Source organism: Mus caroli, chromosome 11, assembly GCF_900094665.2.
Source record: "Mus caroli chromosome 11, CAROLI_EIJ_v1.1, whole genome shotgun sequence".
Lineage (NCBI taxonomy): Eukaryota > Metazoa > Chordata > Mammalia > Rodentia > Muridae > Mus > Mus caroli.
This window is the reverse complement of record NC_034580.1, coordinates 1,009,335-1,034,539: the sequence shown is the minus strand read 5'-3', so window position 1 is coordinate 1,034,539 and position 25,205 is coordinate 1,009,335. Positions and strand designations below refer to the sequence as shown.

General features: G+C 48.5%; 1 protein-coding gene across 1 annotated transcript in view; it reads right to left on the bottom strand.

The window, feature by feature from the left end:
* The window catches only part of Tbc1d10a (TBC1 domain family member 10A), a 28,770-nt gene extending 4,505 nt beyond the window's left edge, over nucleotides 1-24,265 (bottom strand). The window contains exons 1-3 of the mRNA XM_021176755.2: nucleotides 23,993-24,265; nucleotides 5,324-5,423; nucleotides 1,033-1,140 (exon numbers count right to left, since the gene is read on the bottom strand). Coding sequence (XP_021032414.1) covers nucleotides 1,033-1,140; nucleotides 5,324-5,423; nucleotides 23,993-24,201 — 417 coding nt within the window. The 5' untranslated portion in view covers nucleotides 24,202-24,265. The remainder of the gene's footprint in view (nucleotides 1-1,032; nucleotides 1,141-5,323; nucleotides 5,424-23,992) is intronic.
* Nucleotides 24,266-25,205: the final 940 nt, after the last annotated feature.

Below are 25,205 nucleotides of genomic sequence, written 5' to 3'. Positions count from 1 at the left end.
ATTCTAGAGTCAAGAAGTTGCTCTTGTGGGACCTGACCTTGGTGCTATGTGGGAATATCCAATCACCCTGATTCATAGCCAAGTGTTGTCACCTAACCACGTTCTCTGTCCCCAGGCCCAAGTGCTGCCAACAAATAGCTTGAACCTCTCCAGGTCAACAGTGTAAACTCCAGACTGCCCTGCCCTGCCCCTGCACACTCTTCACAGACAACAGGTCTGGCCAGAGAGAAGTTATTCGTTGAAGTATGAAGGATATCAACAAAGTCCTGGTGGCTGGCAGCTCTGTCTCACTGCCTGCCATTAGTCCCAACACTCTGGGGGGAAGCCATGATGCCTTGGCCAAGTCTGGCAGGTAAGCTGGGGCAACCCCGAGGAAGCCAAATGCATCCACGGTATTCTCCAGGCTTAGTTGCTCAGCTTAGTGAATTGAAGAATACTGTACCATGCCAGCCATGGGTAGGTGGATAGGGAGAGGGATACAGAAGACATGGTCTCTGACCACTGAATGACTGACTGGCTTCTGACCCCCAAGTAGCCCTGAAGACCACCTAATGGATCATGTCTAAGTTAGGCTTAGAGACAGAATACAGAGTACAAGATGGGGGACAAGAAAAGTGAAGGCTTTTGTGGTCCTAACACATAGCCCTTGGAAGGCTACAGCACACATTCAAAGCATCAACCGGGGAAGTTGTTGGGGGTCACTTCCTGATGACCAAGAGCTGTGTAGAAATGCACTGTGCTCAACCATGAAAGCAAACTTGACTAACCGTTGAGAGAAAGGCTAGAGTAAGGTGGCAGAACTGTAATGGAGTCTATTCTACTGGGGCCTGCTAAGGGCAGAGCCTTAGTGAACAACAGCTTCCAGTAGACATGGATCACGGACTGGGACAACGTGGTTCTTGAGCAGTCAGGCCTGTGAGCAAAGATGTCCATCTTACTGAGGTCTAGGATAGTATATGGGGGATCCACTGCCAGGGGAGATGCTTAACGCAGAGATACAACAGGTTGGTGAAGAAAGAAAGGAAAACTCACGTCAAACTTCCCAGGGTTCTGCTGAAGTTTCACCTTGCCTCCCGACAGGTACTGCCAAGCCCGTCCCCGCAGGGAAGGTGGGATGCCCTTCTGGCATCGAAGACGAATCTGAAAGTCAAAACAACAGCTGTGCTCACGCACCCACCCCAGCAGCTCCTCTGCTAAGGCCTGGTGGGCCTTCAGTGAGCCTCCCCACAAGAGCAGAAAGGGAAGAACTAAGGGCTTTCTGCCCTGCACAGCAGAGCCCACGGGGAGGATGGGGACTGCAATTAGACATGCTGCCACCAGGTGATGGCAGAGTGCTTATTCTCTAATGACAATGCAGGCATTCCAGAGGTAGACCACAGAATTCTGGGCCCCAGAACTATAGCCAACCCTTAGTATCCATGGAAAATGTGTTCTGGGACCCTTGCAGACAACAAACTTTCCTCAAATCCCTCATACAAAGAAGTATGATGCTGTGTGCTGTCAGATCTCAAAGAAACTAGGACAGGCAGTTAACTGTGATGCTATCAGCCCACCAGGGTAAATGTAGGGCTTCAGGCCCACTCAGTATCTGTGGATCCCCTCAGCTCTTCTGACCACACTCCCTACCTTAAACTTCTGTGCTTGGCTGCTTCCCTCCCTCCAGCTTCTCCTCCCTATATAACCTGCCATTCCACCACGAGTTCTGTTGCTCCTGTGCTCTTGCTCCCTGGTCCCCTCTCTTGCCCTCTCTCTTCTCTTTCCCTCTCGCCCCTACCTCCTTCATTGCCCAGTTCAGTCTGCTGCCATGTTCAGTCTCCTGATTTCTCTCCCTATGCTGGACTTTCCAGATGCCCCTGGAAAGACTCTCCCTCAAGTCTACAATAAAAACCTTCTCCTCAGCTATACCTCGGAGTGGCCAGACATTATCACTCACATGCCTTGAATCCGAACACTCAGGAAGCTAGGCTGGAACTTGTTGTGTAGTACACAATGGCCTTGAACTCACAGAGATCCAGAGTCAAGGCATGTGCTGCCATGGACAGCCTACTACCATGTCTTTTAAGAAGTCACAAAACTGTTTAAGGGAACAGAAGGTACTAAAGAGGCAGAGAGAGGAGAGGAAAGGGGTACAGGTGGGAATATGCTCAATGTACAATCTATGAAAATTTGAAACAAATACAAAATAAAGAACAGAACACTTTCCTCAGAATGGGAAGAGTCAGCACACACCCAGAAACCCCGCCAGCCCCGCACTGTGCCGCACAGGCTGCAGACGCGGCTCTGGGCTTCCCACCTCACTACACCCTGGGGCCCGAGGACGGGAAGGAGTGCTCTCCTCCTGGGCTTGATCCTAAAGGAAGGAAGGGAAGCCAGCTGCCTTACCAGGGGGGTGAGTGCAAAGGCAGAGGGCCCGGGCATGCGGGACGATGGCAGAGAGGATAGTGCTGACAGCCAGTGATTCTCTCTTACCTCTGTGAGAAGCAGCCTGGCCTGAGACCAAAGAGCCAAGTGCTTGTGGCATGAGAGCAGCTGATGTGGGTTTGAATCCCACACTGACCTTGGGCCAGCCACCTCTCACCTGGGTTAAGATCTGAATGACATTACACATTCCTCTGGAATGCATAATGAAGCTGGAAGGGGCTCTATCAGAGTGGGAACTGTGCTTAGTGTGGGCTTCTTCTCCACATCATCCCAGAAAGATACCTGGTGCAGAAAGGCCAAGGGCTTCAGCTGCTGCCTAACTCTCCTCAACTGGAAAGCCCCTCAAATAGCCCCTCTTGAAGAGGGGCACAAAGGACCTTCCTGATGACCAACATAGGCAAGAGAACTTTCCAGAGCTTGGAGCGGGTTAAGGACTAGGAAAGAGACAGGCAGCAGTCTGTAGAACACAGTCAGTCATGAAGAGCAGTTGGCTACTCACAAGAGCCAAGCTGGGGCTTCCCGACTGCTTAAAAACTGGGAGAGAAGAGAGCAGAAGAGAACAATAGCACACACTGAGGATAATTTCCTGTTGCTGTGAGACAAGGGTCATCTTAAGGAAGCCACTTTGGGCAGGCTTTGGCAGTGGGACATAGGACAGCCCAGAGCCTCAGGTCCTACAACATCTTACACTTGGGCAAAATGAGTATGACATCCTTCTCCAAGTGCATCACACGTGCGAGCTGCAGGACGACCACGGAGCACAGTCAGCCCACTGTGATACCCTCATGGACGCCACAGCCAGGGCAGGGGATAGAGAGTCAAGAGGACAGCTAGCCTTTCTCAGACACCTAGTCTGAGTGCTGGAGACGGTCATCAACCTGCCTTAGGGAGGACGGGCAGAATGAGTTAGGATAGCCCAAGGGAAGTGCTGCCAGATACTCCAAAAACTACCTATCTCTACAGCAAACTGATGACACCCTGCCTGCTGAACTCTGGGAAGGCACATCCCTGACTCCCGACAGGCCCCCATTTCTGTCCTGAGCACAACTGGGAGGTGGAAGAAGACACCCTCCTTCCAGGACTATGAATATGTCCAGGAGAAATGTTGGGTCTGAGCCTACTTTCCAAAACAGTTATTATGCTTCCTGTGTCATGGCTTCCTGTACTGGAAGAAGCCATGCTTCCAAAGCCGGGCAGGAGTTACCAGGGAGAGCCAATGTGCCTACAGCTGAGGTAGCCATCTTGATCTGGGTCTCTGAGTACAATGAATTAAATAAAGCGTGTCTTTGAAGGCCTCTGCTGGGCAAAGGCAGCCTTTAACCTTTACCCATGGTGTAGGGGAAGCCAAAGGGAAAAGGAAGGGCTGCTGAATGCTCTATGGTAGGCACTCCCCACAGCTACAAAAGAATCAGGAACTGGAGGAAAGATAAGGTAGAACCCCAAAGTTAACCAGGGAACAACTGGAAAATAAGTGTCTTAAAAATACTGATTTTGGGGCTGGTGAGATGGCTCAGTGGGTAAGAGCACCCAACTGCTCTTCCGAAGGTCCGAAGTTCAAATCCCAGCAACCACATGGTGGCTCACAACCACCCGTAATGAGATCTGATGCCCTCTTCTGGTGTGTCTGAAGACAGCTACAGTGTACTTACATATAATAAATAAATCTTAAAAACAAAACAAAACAAAAAAAAACTGATTTTGCCAAGTATGGTAGTGCATGCCTATCCTCCTAGCACTAGGGAGGCAGACAAACTACATTGAGTTAGAGACTAGCCCGATCTCTAGAGCAAAACACACACACACACACACATGCAAGCAGGCACTTAGTGGGTGAAGAGGGAGGAGAGAGAGAAAGGGAGGGTTGACTCTCTCCTTTCCATGCTAAGCACATAGTCTATCACTGCACTCTACCAGGAACTGTGCTCAGAGCAGCAAGAATGAGCTCAAGCCCGGGAGCTTCTCCCCTGGCAGTCCGTGAAGCACTTCCTGTCACCACCTTGCAAGGATCCTCATAAAGGGCTTATCACTCCCACTCTACTAATGACTGTGTCTGAAAAGGGGAAGACATCTTATCCTAAATTACACAGCTCACGCATGAAGACATTCACTCCTGACTTCCAGCCCTGCCTGGGCAAACAGAACTAGCCTGGGGGAATGGCCTAACTTTGTGGACTGGAATATGCAGAGTCTGTGGCCATGAGTGGCCAGGTAGTAGCTAAGCACCACAAAGGGCTCCCAAAGACACCGACACACAGCTTCAGCATGGTGGGTGAGTGTGGGGTTCCCATAGGATGAGCAAGCCTGGACCTAAGGACATTCTAACGCGACAGGGAAAGGGTGTTCTCATTTTTATAAAACTACTTGTAAATTGTAGGATTACTTTTCTTTCTTTCCACTTTGCCCAGGAAGGAGACAAGTAGAAAATAACCAACTTGTCTAGGTGGTGAAGAAGGCCCTTCCTGTGGTAGTTAATAGTGTAGACACTAAAGTTTACTGCCTGTCTTCAAATCTTAGGCCACTGGTAAAGCGAGAGTACCGCTAGAATGAATCTCACTGGGGTGTTAGCCAGATTACTGTAGTCAAGAGATGAACCATCCCTCACACATTAACTGAACCAATACTAGGAAGATCTTCAGCCTTTCTCCTGGCAGGGGTAAAGCACAGTTACCCGTGAGGGCTGTTGGTTTAACTCTAGAGTTCTCTGTGGTCTTCTCTGAAGTCACGTGCCAGGTACAAACCTTGCTCCACCCTAGAGCCAGCTTCTGCCGCTCACTTCTAATGGAGGACCTCCGGCAGCCTGACAGTTGGAAAGGCCCCTGATTTACTGCAGTGACATTGCTCTCCTTCCTTCTCCTCCCAGACTGTTAACCCCCAGCCCCAGGCCCAAGGCCAGGTCCCTTACCTTTTTGTGCTTCTTGGCCATCCATTTGTCCCAGTTGTTGAGCATGTCCAGCCACTTGGACTCCCTCTGCCTCAGCACCTCCAGGGGAACTTCCTCCAGTCTGTGGATCAGAGGCCAGGGTATCAGATGTGCCAAGAGAAGCAAAGACCCTGGGTTTAGCCCCAGCCAGCAAGCTGGCCAGCCCAGCAGCACAATGCCTGTGTCTGTATACCTCCTTCAGGTCTGCAGACTCATGGTGCCCTACTGCAGATGAGCAGAGTGCTTGCCACCCCAGCCACAAAAGTCACGGGCCAGATACAACAGGGGCAAGTGCCTGTTCTCCTGACATGTCAGGGGGCCAGGGATACCTTGCCTCTCTGGGCAGAGACTGAGTGTGTGCCTCTGCACTGGAGTCAAGCACTCCTGCCTTAGTAAATAAGCCTCTTCAGGGGGCCAGCACACTAGGAGGAAAGCTGGATGAAAAACTAGTCAAGCAAATACAGAAATAACATGCTTGCCTCTTTACCTGAGTCAAGCTGGTTACTCAGCCTTTCCCCAATTACACCCTTGCTATTTCCCATCACTCAACCTCCACGCATGCCAAACCCTTGGCTGGAATGCTCCCTGAGTGTCTCCATGTGCTAAAGTCATACAGACACTTCAAAGTCCCTTCAAATGCCACCTTCTAACTGAGCAGCTGTGTCACTTTTAAACAGGCTAAGAAAACTTGTTCCCAGGCCCCTTGTGGAATTGACATTTGATGGGTACTGATCAGTCCAGGCAGATTAGCACCAAAGAAGGCAGAGGCGAGCTGGGAAGGGATCCCTGTCTTAAGTAGAAAGCACAATCACCTCGCTCCTCCGTGAGGCTTCTGAAGGGGATAAGCCCTGAGCATCCCCGCATTCACACAACTCTCAAAGGCAGAGAAGAAAAGGAGACCAACATGCAGGCGTTCTACAGATGCCTTCTTATCCAGCCTACAGAGTGATGGCAAAGCGGACAACCATACAACACAAACTGTGCATGCACAACTCTCTCTCACACACAGTTTCCTCAGATGCACTTTAAACTATTAGGTTATCAAAATCTTACATTTGTCTATTGCTTTGTTGTGCTTTTGTGAAGTTTTTTGTTTGTTTGTTTGTTTCTTCAAGTAAGACAGCACTTGGTGTGATGAGAGGTGGCTCAGTGGTGGAGTACTTGCCTAAATTGCCAGGCACTCTCATCAATTCTCAGCACCACCAGAAAAAAAGAAGGAAAAGTAGTATTTTATAAACTGGACATAATGTTAGCTCTCTGGAGGTAGAGGCAGGAATTTAAGGCTAGCCTGGGAAAGATGACATCCTAAATAAATAAATAAATAAATAAATGGCTGGAAAGATGGCTCAGTGGTTAAAAGCACCAGTTGCTCTTCCAGAGGCCCCCAGGGTTCAATTCCCAGCACCCACATGGCAGCTCATAACTGTGAAGTTCCAGTTCCAGGGGATCAGACACCCTCACACAGACATACATGCAGGTAAAATACCAATGCATATAAAATAAAAATAAGTAAATCATTACAAAAATTTAAAGTACTTGACAGTATTAAGAAAGGATTGGTGTGCGCCGGGCGTGGTGGCGCACGCCTTTAATCCCAGCACTCGGGAGGCAGAGGCAGGTGGATTTCTGAGTTCGAGGCCAGCCTGGTCTACAGAGTGAGTTCCAGGACAGCCAAGGAAACAGAGAAACCCTGCCTCGAAAAACCAAAAAAAAAAAAAAAAAAAAGAAAGGATTGGTGTGAGGGGGCAGGGAGCAAGATATAAAGTGAATAAGTAAAAAAATAACTTGAAAGAAAGGAAGGAAGGAAGGAAGGAAGGAAGGAAGGAAGGAAGAAAGAAAGAAAGAAAGAAAGAAAGAAAGAAAGAAAGAAAGAAAGGATTGATTACACATGACAGAGTCTGAGAAACAGGCTCAGAGAGGTTAAATACTCAGGGAGAGAATCCTGCTCAGAGTCAAACAGAAAATCAGTAAGGAACCCGGAACTCAATTCTAAGCCAGATCCTCTGTAGCCTAAAGATGAGATTCAGCCCAATATGCCTTTCCTGACAGGGACACGGGGTGGGAGGCACTTGAGGCAGTTCCAGGGAGCTCTTGGGAACAGGACATGGTAGAGCTGGGCCTGGGGTTGGAGTTTCTGAGTCTCTCTGCCGGAAGGAAACATGTTGCTGTGACTTTTACTGGTTGCAAGAACAGAGGGAGGGGCCCTGGCAGTGCTGAGGCCTCCAGGACACAAAGAGGCAAGTCCTCTGGTTCAGTGCACTTTATCTGGGGAACTGAGCCTGAACTCAGCCTTGGAACAGAACAGCTGAGAAGGAGCTTGCCTAGGATAATAAACTGGGCCCCTCAACAAGGACACAAGTCACTGTGCTCCAAGGTGCTATCTCTCACCATCGAGAGGCAGAACTAAGACACAAAGACACTTTCTTTCTTTCCCTCTTTGATATATAAAAAAGCAGTGCTCAAGCCTCGAGGTCAAGTACATTACAAAAGGATATACGTGTTCAGGCAACCCCCGAATACCCAAGAAGCAGAAACCAAAGGACACTACACCCCCAGACATGATGACATTTATATCAAAAACAGTATTCACTTATGCAACCAGTGAGGGATGAGCTTTCTAGTTAACTAAGCAGAGGGTAGGGTGCTCGCACGAGTCAACAGGAAGTTTTAGCAGTCATGAAGGTGATAACATCTAATTGAGCCCTCTGCACAGATAACAAAACTAAGGCTCAGTGAAGATGAACCTTACAACTGAAATTGCTAGTTGCCAAAGACTCCACATATGATTAAATCCGGCCTGTATGACACCTCAACCCTGGGGTCCAGTTTTGTTGGTAAAATATGACTGTAGGCCTCAGAGATACCTATTCGTTCAAGTGCAATCAGAGAGGAACATGCTGAGAGTTCTTTCAACTGACGTCAGCTGATAGCTTTGGCAGTTTCAAAGCCCCAGTATCAAGCATCAAACCAGAATTCAAATAGGGTAGAAAACAAAAGATCATGTTCCTAGATTCTAAGACAGCATTGATTCTAGGCTTTACCAACTATTAGGCAGGATCTCAGAAAGCCAACAACGGATACTGCTCTCAATGTGTATATTAATCAGAAGATATGTTTTATTTTATTATTTTTATTTTTATTTTTGGGTTTTCGAGACAGGTTTTCTCTGTATAGCCCTGGCTGTCCTGGAACTCACTCTGTAGATAAAGCTGGCCTCGAAATGTTTTAAATTTAAAACCTTAAACTGGGAAATTTTTGAGGAAATACACTCATTTAAATGGCTTCTCTTCCAGCAGGAGAATGTAATCTGGATATTGGTGGGGCAGAAATAGACACAACCCCTAGACACAGAATGTCCATTTTTAAAAACTCAGAAGGCTAAAGGATCCTTCGGTAGACTCAGTAAGGACCTCTGAAAGTATCTGTTCTGGATGAAGGAAGTCTTTCTTCAACAAGGAAGTGTTGTGGGAACTCGAGAGCTAGCTCAGCAGTTTAGAGCACTGGTTGCTCTTCTAGAAAAAAAAAAACCTACGTTTGGTTCCCAGCATCCACATGACACTACCAGCTGTTTACAATTCCAGTTCCAGAGGATCCGATGCCCTCTTCTGGCATTCACAGGCACTGGTACATAAACATACATGTAGACAAAACACTCATACACAGCAAATAAAAAATAAAATCTAAAACGAAAACAAAACCAAGACAAACCACTCCCAAAGCCACCAAGCCACCCTCCCCCATCCCTTCTCTCTGCTTTTTTCTTTTATCCGTGGACAGGCTACACTGTGAACTGACTCTGGAGGGGTGCCAAGCGGGAGCTGTGGGGTGAAGCTGGGAGGATGGGAGGTCTTCGAACAGCATGTTGGTGAGAAGCCCTAACGTGGCTTTCCCCTGGTAGTACGACTGTGTGAGCCACTGCTCCTACTGAGAGAAAAGCCGGGTGCAAGCTCAGGTGCCCCATTTCAGGGACAGCTGGCACTGAACAGCTTCTACTGCTAGATGTTCTTTCCCATGCTTGGAAAAACTTTTCTGTTAACTTCTCCCTGTAATTTCAGCAATGCCTTCTGGTGCTACACAATGCTTAGGCCCTCTTATACCAAACATACACATACTTATCTCTTGTCACCCATCCACCCTAGTCTGGAATGTCCTTTCTTCTCTCTGCTCGCAGTCACAGCACTCTTTCAGGGTCTTATATACTATCAAAACCCCAATAATAGCAACATTGACAACAGTAGTCAGCATTTATTCACCATTTACTATTTAGCTAATTTCTTTCTCTTACACATGTGTATCACATGGACATTTCCTTAATAACCCCAGGACAATATCATTGTCCACATTAAGAGTAGAATCCCAGGCCTGGAGAGATGGCTCAGTGGTTAAGGGCACTGACTGCTTTTCCGAAGGTCCTGAGTTCAAATCCCAGCAACCACATGGTGGCTCACAACCATCTGTAATGAGATCCGACACCCTGCTCTGGTGTTTGAAGACAGTGTACTCATTTATAATAATAAATAAATCTTTGGGCCGGAGCGAGCAGAGGTCCTAAATTCAATTCCCAGCAACTAGCAACCACATGATAGCTCACAACCATCTGTACAGCTACTACAGTGTACTCACATACATGAAATAAATAAATAAATCTTAAAAAAAAAAAAAAAAAAAGGCGGGGGGGAGCACGCCTTTAATCCCAGCACTTGGGAGGCAGAGGCAGGCGGATTTCTGAGTTCGAGGCCAGCCTGGTCTACACAGAGAAATCCTGTCTCGAAAAACAAACAAACAAAGAGTAGAATCCCAGACTTAGTGAAGTTAAGGACCTTTCAGAAGACCTAGCTGTAAGAAGCAAAGACACCAGGGCTGTCTAACTCCACGGCCATACTCTAGACCCTTAACATTACAGTCCTACCCATGAGAAGCTAAACCCACAGAATCCTCACAGCCTGCCCACCTGTGTGCCCGAATGCCATTTATTGTCCTCCAACTTCACCCTGACCTAGAACACTGTTTTTCATACATTGAACTGAGACCTACAGTAAGATTCACATTTTATACTTTGTGAACATACATATAACTGAAATGTTTTATGAAATGAGTTGTCCTTACATGTATAAATATGTACTCTGATTTTTCAAATCAATTTCATACAGTTTTTTAAAATTAGGTAAGCTGGGCATAGTGGCATATATTCCAGCACCCGAGTGGCTGAACAGGAGTAATACAATGAATCTGAGGCTAACCTGGACTGAGACTCAAGCAAACAAAAAAGCTAATTATAGGACAGTGAGCTGGCTCAGTGGGTGAAGTTACTTGCCTCCAAACTTGACAACCAGAGTTCAATCTCTGAGATCTACATGTCTAACTCCTCTAAGTGTTCTTTTGACCACTCTGTGTGTGTGTGTGTGTGTGTGTATTTAACTAAATAAGTATAAAAAAGCAAATGTAAAGTTAGGTATAATTCTTTGAAACTGATTGATTCCGATACCTAAGCATGAATGGATGAAGACATAAATCTGAGATGAGTGTTCACTACACTGTGGGCTTGCTCATATTACTTAGTACTCTCCCTCCTGACTGAAGCAGGTCTTGAGCTTCTGGACTAACTCTATTTATGGCTTTCTCTAGGATTCCATTACTTTCACATGTATTATATTCAGGCATAGAAGGCACTTCTACCTATAGTAATTTTCTTTGTCTTTCTAATGCCCAGTGAAAAAGTGCCCTCATAGATTATCTATAATTTCCATTTGCACAATAAAGAAAGTTGACTAGATCAGAGAGGGTCAGGCAAAGCTAGAAACTAAGTGGCTGAACCAGAGCTTCTCTCTGCCACATAACTCAGGCATTGTCTCTGACTCCCTGCAGGAATCTGTGGGGAAACTAGACCCTTTTCCAGATGTTGTTGCATGCCTTTATCTGCGTGCAATATCTCCAGGCCTTAGGGAGAGTCTAACTTCTCTCTTTTTCACAGCTACAGTGAATAGTCTGCCTATGTGTAACACTGCTCAGCAAGGCCAAGAGGATGGACAGGCACTGCAGGCACGGCCAACTGCAGGTGAAGACGGTATGCCCAGGTAACGTGCTGTTTGCCACTAACTCTGCCTCCTGAGCAGGGAGCTCAGAGAAGACAAAGGTGGGAACTGACTACACCAGCCAGGTTCCTAGACTATCAGACTTAGTTGTGCTGAGCCATTCTGTGGCTCAAGGTGGCAGGGATACGTCATACACCCCACTGTCTACAAGCTTCCACAAGCCCAGTTCCTAAGGTTCCTGGAAGTTTCTCTTCCCTGTCTTTTTAGACTTCTGCTCTCTACACCTTGACTTGGCAAACTTAGTAAGGGACTGCACATGCCAGGACCCTTACATTCTTTATGGGCATTACCCTTGGTCCCCCTCCCTACAAGCTTCACTTCTGTGAACCTGAAGCAGATGCTCTTCCTAAAGTCACAGACCAGAAGACTGATGCTCTTCATCTCACTCGCCAGGGATACTAAACGGGACATGGAAGAAGATAGAGAGTGAAGACACCCCTGAGATCAACGGACCTTGGAATGCACTTCAGTCCCTCCATCTATTAGCTGAAAACCACGAGTTAGTGCTTTCCTCCAACCTGCTGACAGCTGGGTTTACACCCTGGGCGCATTCCCAACTCTGCTTCATCTTTAGTGGAACCATAATACACACCTTGTATTACACAGGACTACAATGAGGGGTAAACACATACTGTGGCTAGTCAGAAAACGGCAGCCAGTTCACAACTTCTATTTGCAGACACAGTGCTCACTCATTTCCTCATCTGACTAGTCCCCAAACACAGTTCCTGGAGGTAGGTAGGACAAGATCACCCTCATTTTACCTGGGAAGTCACAGAGGTCCAAGAGATGATGTCATTTACTCTATGACACATAAAGACTAATTCCTAACTTCTATCACTTCTTTTCATAGCTGTGTGAAACAGAGACAGGCTTCCCCACTCTTTAGCTTCCAGTTTCTCATCTGTAACATGGTGGCTATGTCACCAGCCCAGGGAGCAACTGTAAAGATGACATGTTTCAAGAATTGGCCATGTAGTCACTTGGCTGAGCCACTACAGGGCATACATTTCCCCAGGGAAGTCGCTCTTATTACCTCTGCTCAGCACGGCTAAGTAATCTGCACACATTAGATGTCCGTGAGGCCGAGGCTGCCATGCAGACACTCACCTGTCTAATAGGTGTAGTGTGCCCCGTATATAACACAGTCTTCGCCCACTCTTCTCTGTCCTTTAAGTTGAGAAAGACAGAAGGATATGACAGCTGGGTCTCCAGGATAAAGACAAGGTCACCCAAGGAGGTCCAACCAAAGTGTGGAAAATTAGGAATATGCAAAGAAAGTATGGTTAATCATGAGTCCAGAGACAGTGAAGGAAGGGGAATTGGGAAGAGAAATGATAAAGAGGCTGGCCTGCTCTATACACTGGGCGACAACTTCTAGAGTTCATTACTGTAAACGATAGTGATGTCTTAAAGTACACCACTTAGTACTTAGAAAGTTAGTTTCTTAGAAAGGAAATTAGAATATGGGAGAAGGTAGGTTAGGGTATGCAAATGGCTACTAGTCAGGCCAAACAGACCACACAGTTAAGAGTACTCTTTCTAACCAGGTGGTGGTGGCATGGGACCTTAATCCCAGCACCCAGGAGACAGAGGCCGGTGGATTTATGTAAGTTCAAGGCCATCCTAGTCTACAGAGTGAGTTCCAGGACTGCCAAGGGTATACACAGAGAAACCCTGACTCTAAAAACAAACAAACAAACAAACAAACAAGAAACCTCTGCAGACAGTTGGAGAGGTCTTGTGCCCAGAGGGTAAGTGACTTGCCCAAGGACATGCTGTGAGTGGTAGGGAAAGGTGATGTCTGTAGTAGTCTAGTGCTGGCCACTCTGCCTTGGAGCTGGCTGTCAGTGGCTCCTGGGTGAGAGAGTCCAGCTTACTTTACTCTCCCTAGCTCCCACTGGAGGCAAGTTCTGCGCCTGCCTCTCTTTCCCATGAGGCATTTACTGGCTCTGCTCCTTCCGGCTCTGGGTCAGTGCACAATGGTAAACAGGTTCTCTCCACCCTTCACTGGCCTTGGCATCCTGGGCCTCTGCCCAGCACTCCACTCTGCTCAGCTCCACCCTGTTGTCTTACAGACTCCAAAAATCTAGGAATCCCTCTTCTTCTGGTCCACTGAACTGGGAAAGGGCCCAGATAGCAAAACCCCCCAGGGCAGTTCTCCTGGACAACTACAATAAGTTGTGGAGTCTTTTCTTGGCAGAAGATATCATTTCCCTAAAACCCAACCCTAGCCAGGCAGAGTGGTGCTTGAAATTTTCTGCCTGTGACTGGCTGGGTACCTGGGTCACAATCTCCCTTGTAGATGCCCAGAGTCCACCCTGATCTATATGAGACTCTCCAGGCCGTCCTTACCAAACTGTTAACCCTTACGGACAGATCTCACCTAACTGTCCTGACACTGTGACCACAAAGGTCCCTCCTTGCTGGAACTTCTTCATGGCTCCCTATTGTTCCCCCTCCAACAGAAACTGTAGGCCCTGGCTCTCTAATCCTTCTGTCCCTTTCACTCCTGGGTTTACCTCTAGGTGTCCCCTCCCTGAGCCACCCCACTCAGCCTCGCTCCATTTCTAACTGGCTTCCATTCACCATTGAAGACCTCATGCAAAACTGCCTCTCATCTCTACACAGCCTCTAACTGCTCCAAGACAGCACAATCAGCTTAGTGCATTCTATACACAGATCTCCACAGCCCTGCTATAAAGATTAATAAAATATAGCCAAAGTTTCAGAGAGGCAGCTGGGTGGATAAATAACTCACACGCACACAAACTGCTAACACAGAGCTTGTGAAAGGTGCGAGGAATCTGCAAGAAGTCCCCAGGGTGAGGATGGAGATGTTTGGGGAGCGGACTTTTAAACTTGGGTTTGAAGGCTGACAGGTAATGGCCAGGCTGAGAGAAGTGGAAAGTACATACCAGGCAAAAGGCCCAGTATGTGCAAGTGCAAGCTAATAGGAAGGGCATGGCTTGTGTGGGGAATGTGAGCAGTCCAGCAGAGCAGGTCGGGCCTCCCCACCTGACCTGCGCTCTGCTGAGGCAGCATTCCTCGAGGAGATTTGCTTCTCCAGAGCCCCATCAGGCCATTCTTCGCAGAGTGTCTCAGGCTAAGAACATGTCCTAGTACCTGGCTGGCCCCTGATCAACACATGGTGACCCATTTATGTTGTGACCTCTGGCCTGAGTTCTCAGCAACAAGCTGGGAATATTGATCTCTGCCTTGAGACAAGACAGATAAACATGTAGGAGCACCCTCTGCAGCCTAACAGCAGCTCTAGGTTGTAAGGGCTGAGCTCAGATGTGCTTCAAGTGGCCTTTTACAACGGCTCTCCTATTCAATTAACTAACTAACTGCATGTCCGTGATAATGGTTCCCAGGCACTTGCTAAGCACCAGCCACTGCTCAGTATCCAATTGATATCATTTCATTTAACCCTGGTAACAAAGCCCATGAAAGTCATTCTCCAATTACCAACCCCACTTGGCATATGAGAAAACTCAGATTTTCAGCAATCTGAATTTCATAACTGCTGCCTAGGGTTTACGGCAAGCAAGCCTTGGCGGGGGAGGCTAGACCCTCTGCTCTTCTCTGACTATGCTACCCAACTTCAGGACTGAGTGTTGTCTACTCAGCTGGATGCACACAAGCTTTGATCCCAGAAGACTAGAGAGCTCAATGGACTCCAACCCACAAGCAGTGTGACACTTTGCAAGTCACTTTAGCAATCTGGGATTAGGCTTCTGGTGACATAAAGCAGGGCAATACTGACAAGCACATCTCACAGAAATAAGTGAGAGAAGGTGAGGGACAGCCTGGGCTACATGCAAGCTCCTCTGTAAAATAGCATTATGACCGCAAAGGTGAGAGAATGGAAGGGTCACCTAGGAAGTACTGGGAAGCTAGGACAAAGGATCACAAGGCACAGCGAGAGAGCGTGCCGGTGGCAATAGTGCCGGTGGTAATCGTGAGGCAGACCGGGACTCTTCCTCAGGTGACTACTACTACCTAGCAGGGTACAAGACCAGACAACCCTGTGACCATACACTGGTCCTGAAATTCTCAGGAGACTTCTGCTCTCACTTCTGCTTTTTCTTCACAGGCCACAGAGAAGAAAGAACAGTCCCAGAGGCAGGGCTGTCAGAGGGCCTGGCTACAAATGACTCAATAAGGAACTAATGGGGAATTCCCAACCTGCTCTGGTAGGTCAGCGAGCTTCTGAGCTCTCCTGCCTTAGCCCCAAGACCATGGGATGAGTGAGCAGAGCACACGAGGGGAGCTGAATCTTCATGCCTGTACTTACTTCTTTATAATTGCATTAGAAGCCCAAATGAGAGAGGGAGAGAGTGGGAGAGAGCTGAGTCTATTTTATGTATGTGTGTACCTCAAGACAGCCTCACTATGAAGACTGGCTTCAAACGCACAGAGATCTGCCTGGCTCTTGTGGTGTAGTGACATATGCCTTTAATCCTAGCACTTGGGAAGCAGAGGAAGATGGATCTCTGAGTTCTGAGACTACCCTGGTCTACAAAGTAAGTTCCAGGATAGTCAGCACTACACAGAGAAGCCCTGGCTTGAAAACCCCAAAATAAATTTTAAAAACACATGTGTAAAAGTATGAAAGTCACCATGATGCACCAAGGACACAGTGCCCTTCCTCTGTGACAGATAATGTACTGGATGCTTTTCAGATGTCTTCCTCCTAACACCTCTGTCTCCAATGCCACCAATGTCCTGTTGAAGGACTCAAAGTAGCCACATGCCTCCAAAGTGTCAGAAGGAAGACTGGAAGCTAAATTTGCTGATGTCTTAAACTTGGGCTCTCCCAGATTCACATCCAGGTTGTCCTTCCCTGTAAGTCAAGCCAGGGAAGAAAAAGAAAAAAAAAAAAGCATCTTCTAGAGGGCAGAGTAGGAAGATTGCTGTATTCATACAGTGACCAGGACCCAGATGCACTGAGGAGGAAGACCTTCCAGAACCTAGGTTCCCTCTCTGGATTCCTCACACTCAGCTGTACCTGTCTCATCTCAGGATACATGTAAGGGTGTGTGTGTGTGTGTGTGTATGTGTGTGTACATGAGACAAGAAAGAGCTTCACTCTTCCTTGTGACAACTCAGCTACCAAAACAACACAGAAGACCTATTAGGAAAAGTAAACATTTGAGGCTGGGCTGAAGTGCCAAGACTGACAGGAAGAGGGAAGAGAGACCTCGAGGTATCAGCTTTAGTAGGGTGGAAAATTGGGACCCCAGATAGCAGGCCTAGTTTCATCCATTGCTCAGTCAGTTTTCCTGTCTGTACACAAAGCCAAATAACTTTTTCCCATTACTTCTGTAACTGCTACCAAAGACTAAAATGATATGGGCCAGTGTAGTGATACAGGCCTTTGATCCCAGCACTCAGGAGACAGAGTCAGGCAGGACTCCCTGAGCTCAAAGCCATTCTGGTCTACATAGGGGTTCCAGGTCAGCATTGCAGACACAGCGAGACACTGTCTCAAAAATAAATAAATACCCAGGAAGTATTACCAACATGCTGTCAAACATGACCTGAACAAGGACGGCGCTGACACTGAGACATGCTAATGAGGAAGAAGGAAAGCACACAGGGACCCATCCTATACAAAGAACCACAGACAACTAAGAAATGCTGAAGAGTGCAATCGTCTTTCCCAGGCAAGAGCTCACCTATTAGTTATCCAATACCAAATGGTGAGCCTGGAAAACATACATATAAATAACACTGTACTGACAGCAGGTTATTTTATATTTAGGAACACACACACACAAATGACAAAAATTTGAACAAGGGTTGGGGTATGTGTGATGGTTTGAAGGGAGAAAAGAGAAAATAATGTAATTCTATTATAATCTCAAAAACTAAAAGCTTTTAAAAAATAACCAGATTAAGAAAGACAAATCTGATAGAAAAAACAAAGATAAAATATCCCTCAATCCGATCACATTTCCACATCTATGAAGACCACTGGTCCTGTGCACAAAGGGGCATCTTACACAAGAGGGACAAAATATTCTGGAAGCACTGGTTTCTGCAGAATGTGCCACAGTAAGCCCTTGTCCTGGGCTACCTACCAAAACAGTCTTCCAAGGTCATTTCTCACAATGTTTGAGATGGATGAGCTTTAGTTTCTCTGAAGGGAAACTGAGGCTTAGAAAGACCAAGCAGCCTTCTCAAGGTCACACAGATACTTAGTAGCTCGGGGAGGTCTAGGACTTGGGTCTCTTGGTTCCTGCTCAGAGGCCTTTGTTTGTACTGTGTTCTTAATCCAGTTATCTTGTTTGAGCCTCACAATCCTTTGTACACAGCTGCACCTGTAACTACTTGTCTAATGTATGACTTCCCTGTTAGACTGTAAGTCATTTGAAAGAAAGACTGCTTTCTATACAGAAGCTGACTCAGGGCTACACACATAGTCAATGCTGGGAAGTAGCCCTGTAACTGAATGAGGGGACTTGCTTAAGCCATGAACCATAGGAGTCAACTGGGAAGCTGGTACCAAGTACCCCTGTACTTAGTTAAGAGTACTTTCTTCACATGGGAGCCTAAAGCCATGTTTCCAGCCAGAATCTCTAATCTCTTAAAACTTGGCGTGCCCCTAGAGCTTGCTTCTCATAGGTCCATTACTCACCGGTCCCAGCCAAGAAACCAGGTAGAAGAAATCCATTAACTCAAACTGGCCTTGGTTGTCATTTGCCTCCCCTTGATCCGTTTACACTACTCTGAAAGCCCCAAATCCCCTGTCCGGCTGCTGTAGCTCCCTAAGGTAGGACTCCTCTGTCCTCAGGCTCATTCCGAGCCTCTTGGAGAGGAGCCTGGCTCTCCTTGCAGCTTTTCTTACCATCCAATTTGTTTACGAGGCAGCAACCACAAAGCCCAGTGTTACTATCCTGCCTCCCCCAGTCAGGTCAGCCAACTCTCTCTCCTGCTAGAAAGACACAAAGAGCCCCTTCATGTGCCCTAGGCATTCCAGCCAAGCTAGCTGTGCACCTTGGGGATATGACATAGCTAAGTCAGCAGCAGCCCACTGTAAGGACTCTAGGATAGGCCCTGTAAGAGGCCTTTCCACCTCTCATTCACAGGGCTAGTCACAATCAAGCTCTAAATGATTTGCCAGGCTCTGCCTCCCATTGGCTACAGATTTCTTCAGAGTCCTACCAGAGCTCTTTTGGCCCATCTTGGATTCTCATGACACTCTCATCACCTGAGATCTAAGTCCTCTTTCTGCCATCTTCAACAACTAACTCCTCAAAATAAAGGAGGTCTCAGGCTGGCATTCAAGGCTGTCTATCTAGCCTCTTTTCCAAGTCTCACCTTGCTTCCATCCTGCCTGCCACCTCTGCTCTTAGCACATTAAACTTCCTTAACAGCTGGCTTTTTGGTGGAATGTTGCACATAAGTCCTTCTCTGTTCAATGAAAAGACCTTGCTTGTCACTTCTGAGTGCTGGGATCAAATGGCACTTCTTCATAGGCTCCTGTAGGCAAAGCTGCTGCTTACTCTTGTTGACTCTAAGAGCAGCTGCACACCTCAATTACAGCCTTTATCACTCAACATTGCTAAGATTTGTTTGTGGTTCTGTCTTCCAACCAGTCTGAAGTCCTTGAGGGCAACAAGACAGAGAGGTCTTGTTCAGCTTGTCCCGATCACAGCATCTGGCAGAGTAGATACTCAAAAGAGGGTCTGGGAAACAATCTCACTGCGTAAGTATCTAAGCTAGCAAAACAAACTCTGGCTGGCTCCCCAGGCTGCTGCATTGGCAGACTACCTACCTCACCACCTAAGCAGAAGTAAAGAGCCAATCTGTGCCAGCCTCTAAAGAGCCAGGCAGGGAACAGAGCAGGGTAGAGTCAGGGTAGGAAAGGTGGAGAAAGGAAAGAGGAAAGAGAAACCCAAGTTTTGACAGCTGCTCTAAAACCCTGGGTAAAGGAGCTTCTAACCCAGACTGCTGGTTTACCAGTGGGGCAGCCAGGCCAATTTTCTCCCTTCTAGGATCCTCCACAGAACCGACCTGGAAGGGAAAACCTACCTGGTCAGGCTGCTTCAGGATTTATCAGGTGATAAATTTGGGGCACACTTTTCTGAGGTCTGTAGGCGCTTGGGCTCAGAATGGAGACTGGCACCTCTTCAGGGAGAGTGAGGCTCACCTGAATTATGGGTCTCTCTTGCCCACAGGGCAGGGCCTTACTGTAACCAGAGATGGGAAGTGCATTACTTCTCTAACTGCTCCACTCTTTATGAGGAGAGAAGATTCACTGAGCACCTACTCTGTCTCAGGCTCTTTTTACACATCAGTTCCTTTAAACCTCACAGCAAGCCCCAAAGGTCAGTATTAGTATAAACTTTACATGGCTGAGACACTGGGGTCCAGAAATGAAGCAACATGTTCAAGGTCATACAGACAAGCAGGCTCCAGAGGTTGAGGGAGGAGAGGGAAACAGACTGGGTGACTGCACCTCAGCCAGGTATTACTGTCCCCCATCCCCAGGTCATGTTTCAGGCCAGATGCTGGGAAGACAAAACATCAAGCAGGCTCCACCGCTTATCTCTTTCCCACAGCTTAGGGTTTCTAGCAAGTGGACACAAAGGCACCTTCCCAGGACAGCAGCTGGTGAGCTGGCTCCTCCTTTACCAAGTCAGATCTTGTCTGAGAACAGGGCCATCAAACTGGATTTTCCTTAGAGGCCAAGAGAAGAAAATGGAAAGAAACAAATGGGGGGGGGGAAGGGGGTCATGGTCTAGAATCAGAAACCTGGACCGCACATAAACAGCCATATTCTTCCAAACAGGCTACCCAGGGATGCTCACTGCCAGCTCCGTGCTCTCCTGGGACCTGTCAGAGCCCAAGAGAAGTGGGTTGTCTGAGCTTACAAAGTAAAAAAGGTGGCGGTGGCACGGCAGCAAACAGGCAGGCTCTGGCTTGCCAGAAGGGGCCTGGCCCCACCTCAACAAAAACTGGCATAGACCAATCTGTAAGGATGCCAATTAAGCCAGTTCTATGACTTTCAAAGTCACTGGTCTGACATAATTGTTTAGAAGTAGAGGGAACTGGGGGGTTAAAGAAGACAACATGCTGTTCCAGATGTTTCTCCCTGAGCTCAGCTCAAATCATTTGCTCCCCTAACAGGAAGCCAATGCCCACAGGATCCCAAAGAGCATAACTTCTGACTCATCTGGCCTACATACTGAGCAGATTGAGGCTGGGTGGGAAGGAAGCTCCAGCCTCAGGCTAGTGCTGACAGTCACAGGGAAAAAGGAGAGGAATATTAGGGATTTACCTCTTCAGCTACCAGGGATTTTGCTTAGGTCTGTTTCCACTCTGGACCAACTTTCAGCTGCAGAAAGACCATCAGATGGGTTGCTCTTCCCTTCCTACCCTTCCCTGCTCATTACACCTGGTCTTCTTGGGGTTTCACTGCCCAGCTAAGTCGTGGGCCAACCCAGAACTAATGCTGCCAAGGCCTCGGTCTGTGCCTGTGCCATCCACAGGGCCATTCATGGGCTAGCTGCTTTCTTGCTTTTGGCCAGTACTCAAGAGCAGTCAGGGAACACTTCAGGCCCACTAAAGGTTCCCTACCGAGCAGGCTGAATGGCAAGATGAAAAGGTGAAAGAGCATAGGGACTCTGCGCTCAACCCCCAGCTTTTCCCCTAACAGACTGAGAAAGAAAGGCTAATGCTCTTTTCACACTGGTCTGTATGACAGGGCCATCTCTAAGTCCACTTTCATTCAGTCTCTGACTTGGAATAAGCCTGGCTGGTCCAGCCCTAAGCTCACTGGACTGATGACAACATGCCTTACCCTTCTGGCCATTCCTGTTACCTCCTACACTGCTGAGGGTGTCTGAAGTGCGGAGGACGCAAGGGAAGGCGATGCAGGCAGACACCTGTTAGTTTCCTTCACGTTACCTGTCTGCCAACTCATTTCCTGCTGGGGGCGAAGGGGCCCAAGGATGGCTCTGACTTGGGATTCTGACATCCTGCATCCCAGTTCTAGCTCTATGCTATGTGATCTTAAGCAAGTTTTTGCTTCTCTGGCTTCTGTTTATCTTCTATATAAAGGCTATACTAGTCAATCTCTTAAGATCTATTCCAGCTCAGCCCACAACTTTATGATATACTTTAGGCGTATGCAACAGACACCAGAGTGAGGAAGCCTCTGTTTTCTTTCCTATTCCCACAGACCTTGACAACCACCCAAACTGACCTGTGCTGGGACAACCTTTGGCCCCCAGTGTCTGAAACAGACCTTCAATCTGGAGTCAGAGTCTCCATCCGGATTCTGCAGGCCATTTGTGCTAATGTTTCACTTCTCTGGGATAGCACATGTACTCCTAGCCCTCAACCACGAGACTAGGTTCCGGGCGGTCACAAACTTCCCCTCGTATGGCCTTGGGCAGGGACTTACTTTTGGCTTTTTTCAAACCACAGTATAAACTAAACAAGGAAGATCCAAGCTCTCTGATAGATCCAGAGATTTTGCTAACAGACTAGCTGAAGGAAATGAGGCAGGAGACAGAAGCAGATCCAGGGTCTCACTTCAGACTTGGCCTAACAGACATCAGAGACGTGGAGGGCACCTGCGGGGCCGTATCCTAAGTGTGCTGTTGGAAGGTGGAGAAGATGAACAGCAGGCTGAGATTTTGGGATGAGAGCCAAAGGGAGGTGCTCCCATTGGACGTCTCTTCCCACAAATACCAGAGGTACGCCCTAATTTTTCTCCAAGAAAGCGATTTCTTGGGCTATTCCTGTGCCAGGCATGGTGCGGGATGCTTCCATATATCCAGTTTCATGTTCCTCAGCAGCAATGGGTATTGACTAAACAGGCTAGGGACTCAAGATCTACCCAAGGTCACACAGCCAGCAGGTTGGATCCCTAAATCTGGCCCTTCCTCACTCTATCATATCGCCCTGCACCCTGAAATCTGGGTAAATATCCAATAACCACAGAAGAGTTCTCATGCTTTAGAATTTACCAGCAAACCTGAGCTGTTACGTCCAAGACCCCACAGATAAAACCGAGAGTTCCTTTCCCACCCCGCCAAGACCTCACCCTTCCTGGGCCCCTGATCCCTGATGACCGTGTCCCAACTGAAACACAGCCTAAAGCCTCTCTCTAGGTTTTCACAAGCTCATACAGGGTGAAGGGTGAGAATGAGGGTTTCCCCTGGTTCTGAACTGGACCAGGCTTAGTCTAATGTGAGCAAGAAAGAAGGTTGGAAGAGACAGATCCAGTGGGTGGGAGGAAACGCCATCTAGGTCAGAGGCCTGGATTTAAAATTTTCTCCTTCTAAGGAGGAGGAGGCCTTGTGAATAAGAGACTCTTGGGGAGGGAGGGTGATATGATGGAAGTGACATTTATATGGGACAGCTTCATGGAGTGGGTTCTTAAGATAATCAAGCACTTCTGTAAGTCCCAAGAACAGCTGGGGACACCCTGGGCAGTCACAATCAGTCAGAGGAGAGGGAGACTATATAGTGGAGTAGGGCTCCCCTGGTGCCTGTGAGGCTCTATAAACTGGGAGGTACACTATGACAGGGAGGCTTGTCAGTTCTGGGTATGGCACTAGTCTCCTATTACAAGACAAGTGGAAGCAGGATCTAGAGGCCATCTTCCTGAGGAGACCACCAGATGGCACCGGCAGTCTCTGGGAGGGTGGGCTTCTAGGGGTTCTGCTGTGTACAAATCTGCAGCCCAACATGCTCGGCTTGGAGGGAAGGTGTTACTCCTGCCTCAGCTTTCTCTAATGGAAAGCTGGGTACCTGGTAGCTCAAGGGTGGGGTGCTGTCTCCCTCCTTCTCCAGTCCTAGATCTGGATTTGGGAAGGAAGGACATACTCACAGCAGCCTGGGAGTCTACTGGCTGGCTCCCCTGTGATGAAGCTGATAGGGGCGAGGGGGGGGGTGTCCTAGAGTTGAGGTGCCCTATAACTACTGGGAAGAAGGAGTGTCGGCCCACCTGTTGCCTGTGACAATGGACAAAGCTGCCTTTTGGCAGAGGGTGTGTAATGAGGAGAGACCTTTCCATGATGAAAATAAACTGGGAGACAAGATGGGACTCTCTGGGAGGGGGCTGGCCAGTGTCAATCCTTCTGAGATCTATGTGTCTGGATGTAAGGGTTAGCGCGACCTGGAACGGGGTGGGGCCAGCTCGGAGTTCTGAAGTCTAAGATTTCCTGGGGTGCCGATACTGAGGTGGTGAGACAAGGATTCTGTGGGGTAGGGGGAGATGGAGAATAGCTGTGGGCAAAGTATGGGGCAGCCATCTATGCGCGTGTCAGGGGGTGGCAAAGCTTTAAGGCCAGAGTAACCTGCGAGATTATGAGCTGGAGATGGGAAACCCCCATCGGGGATACCCTCCTTGGAGGGTTTGGGTCAGTCGGTTTGGGGGAGGCCAGGAGGAAGGGGATGGCCTTTCTGTTCGTAGGTAGAAAGTAGGCTGCCGCTTGCGGCGTGTCTGTGGGGTTGGGACAGTGGAGACACGTTGGTGGGTCAGACCCACGCCTGTGCTGGTCCCGCGCCCGGCCCAGACCCCAGAGCTACTCACGCGCCCTCGGCGCCCTGCGAACCCACGATGAATCCGAACTTGTCGATGCGGCGCTCGGCGAAGCCGTTGGCCTCCGAGTCGGAGCCGAGCGAGCTCAGCTCGTCGGCGGTGGCGGCGTCGGGACCCTGGGCCAGGCTCTCCCGGGTCCCAGACAGGCTCCCGCCTGCTGCGGGCGCGCGCGGCCCATTCTCTCTGCTGCTTTTCGCCATATCGGCCGCGCCCGCCACCAGAGCGCCAGCGGCCACCTCAGCCGCCTGAGCCGCCCGGCCTCCGCCGACGCTGCCGACGCCCCTCCCACGCACTGTGCCCATTGGCTGCCACAAAGCTGGGGGCGGATACCCAGGGAGATCCCACCACGCGCCCAATGGGTGCCGAGGGTCCCGAGCCCCGCCCCACCTCCAGCCTGGCGCCAAGTGGACCGACGTGAGGGGGCGGGACAACCGTCACCAAGGGCCCGCCTTCCCTGACTGCCAATCACAAAAACTCACCTGGACTAGCTCGTCTGGCTTTTCCGGGTTGGCCCGGAGCTGGTGTGTCACCTGCTGTCGCTCTCTGGCAGAAGGTCTAGGGCTTCTCTAGAGGTCCTAAGGTCTCTGCCTCCATGGGAAACAGGGTCGTGGGTAGTGCTGCTTCACCAGGTCATTTTCAAGAACAGCGATGAGACGAAAGTGGGTTTAGGGATCTGAACCACCTGGCTGTTCAGTTTAGGGGGATGTAAATTAGCTCGTGGGAGACCCTATTAGAATAATACAGAACAGCCGGGCAAGGTGGCGCACGCCTTTAATCTCAGCACTTGGGAGGCAGAGGCAGGCGAATTTCGGAGTTCGAGGCCAGCCTGGTCTACAGAGTGAGTTACACAGAGAAACCCTGTCTCGAAAAACCAAAAACCAAAAACAAAAACAAAACTCCCCGTCTCCCTATAATCCAAGTGCTGGGATTACAGATGTGGGATATCCGGCCTGACTCCCCAGTAGTTTTATTGAAATATGGTTAGCATACCACCACTTCCATCTATTTAAGGCATATACTTCCTATATTTAAATCCCATCACCCCACCGACACACCTACACATGCACAAATACATAAAAATTAAAAATAAATTAGGCATGATAACAGATGCCTGTACTCTGTAGGCTAAAACAGTTTACAAGTTCCGGACAGACTGACTGGGCTACAAATAAAAATCCTATCTCAAAAAAAAAAAAAAAAAAAA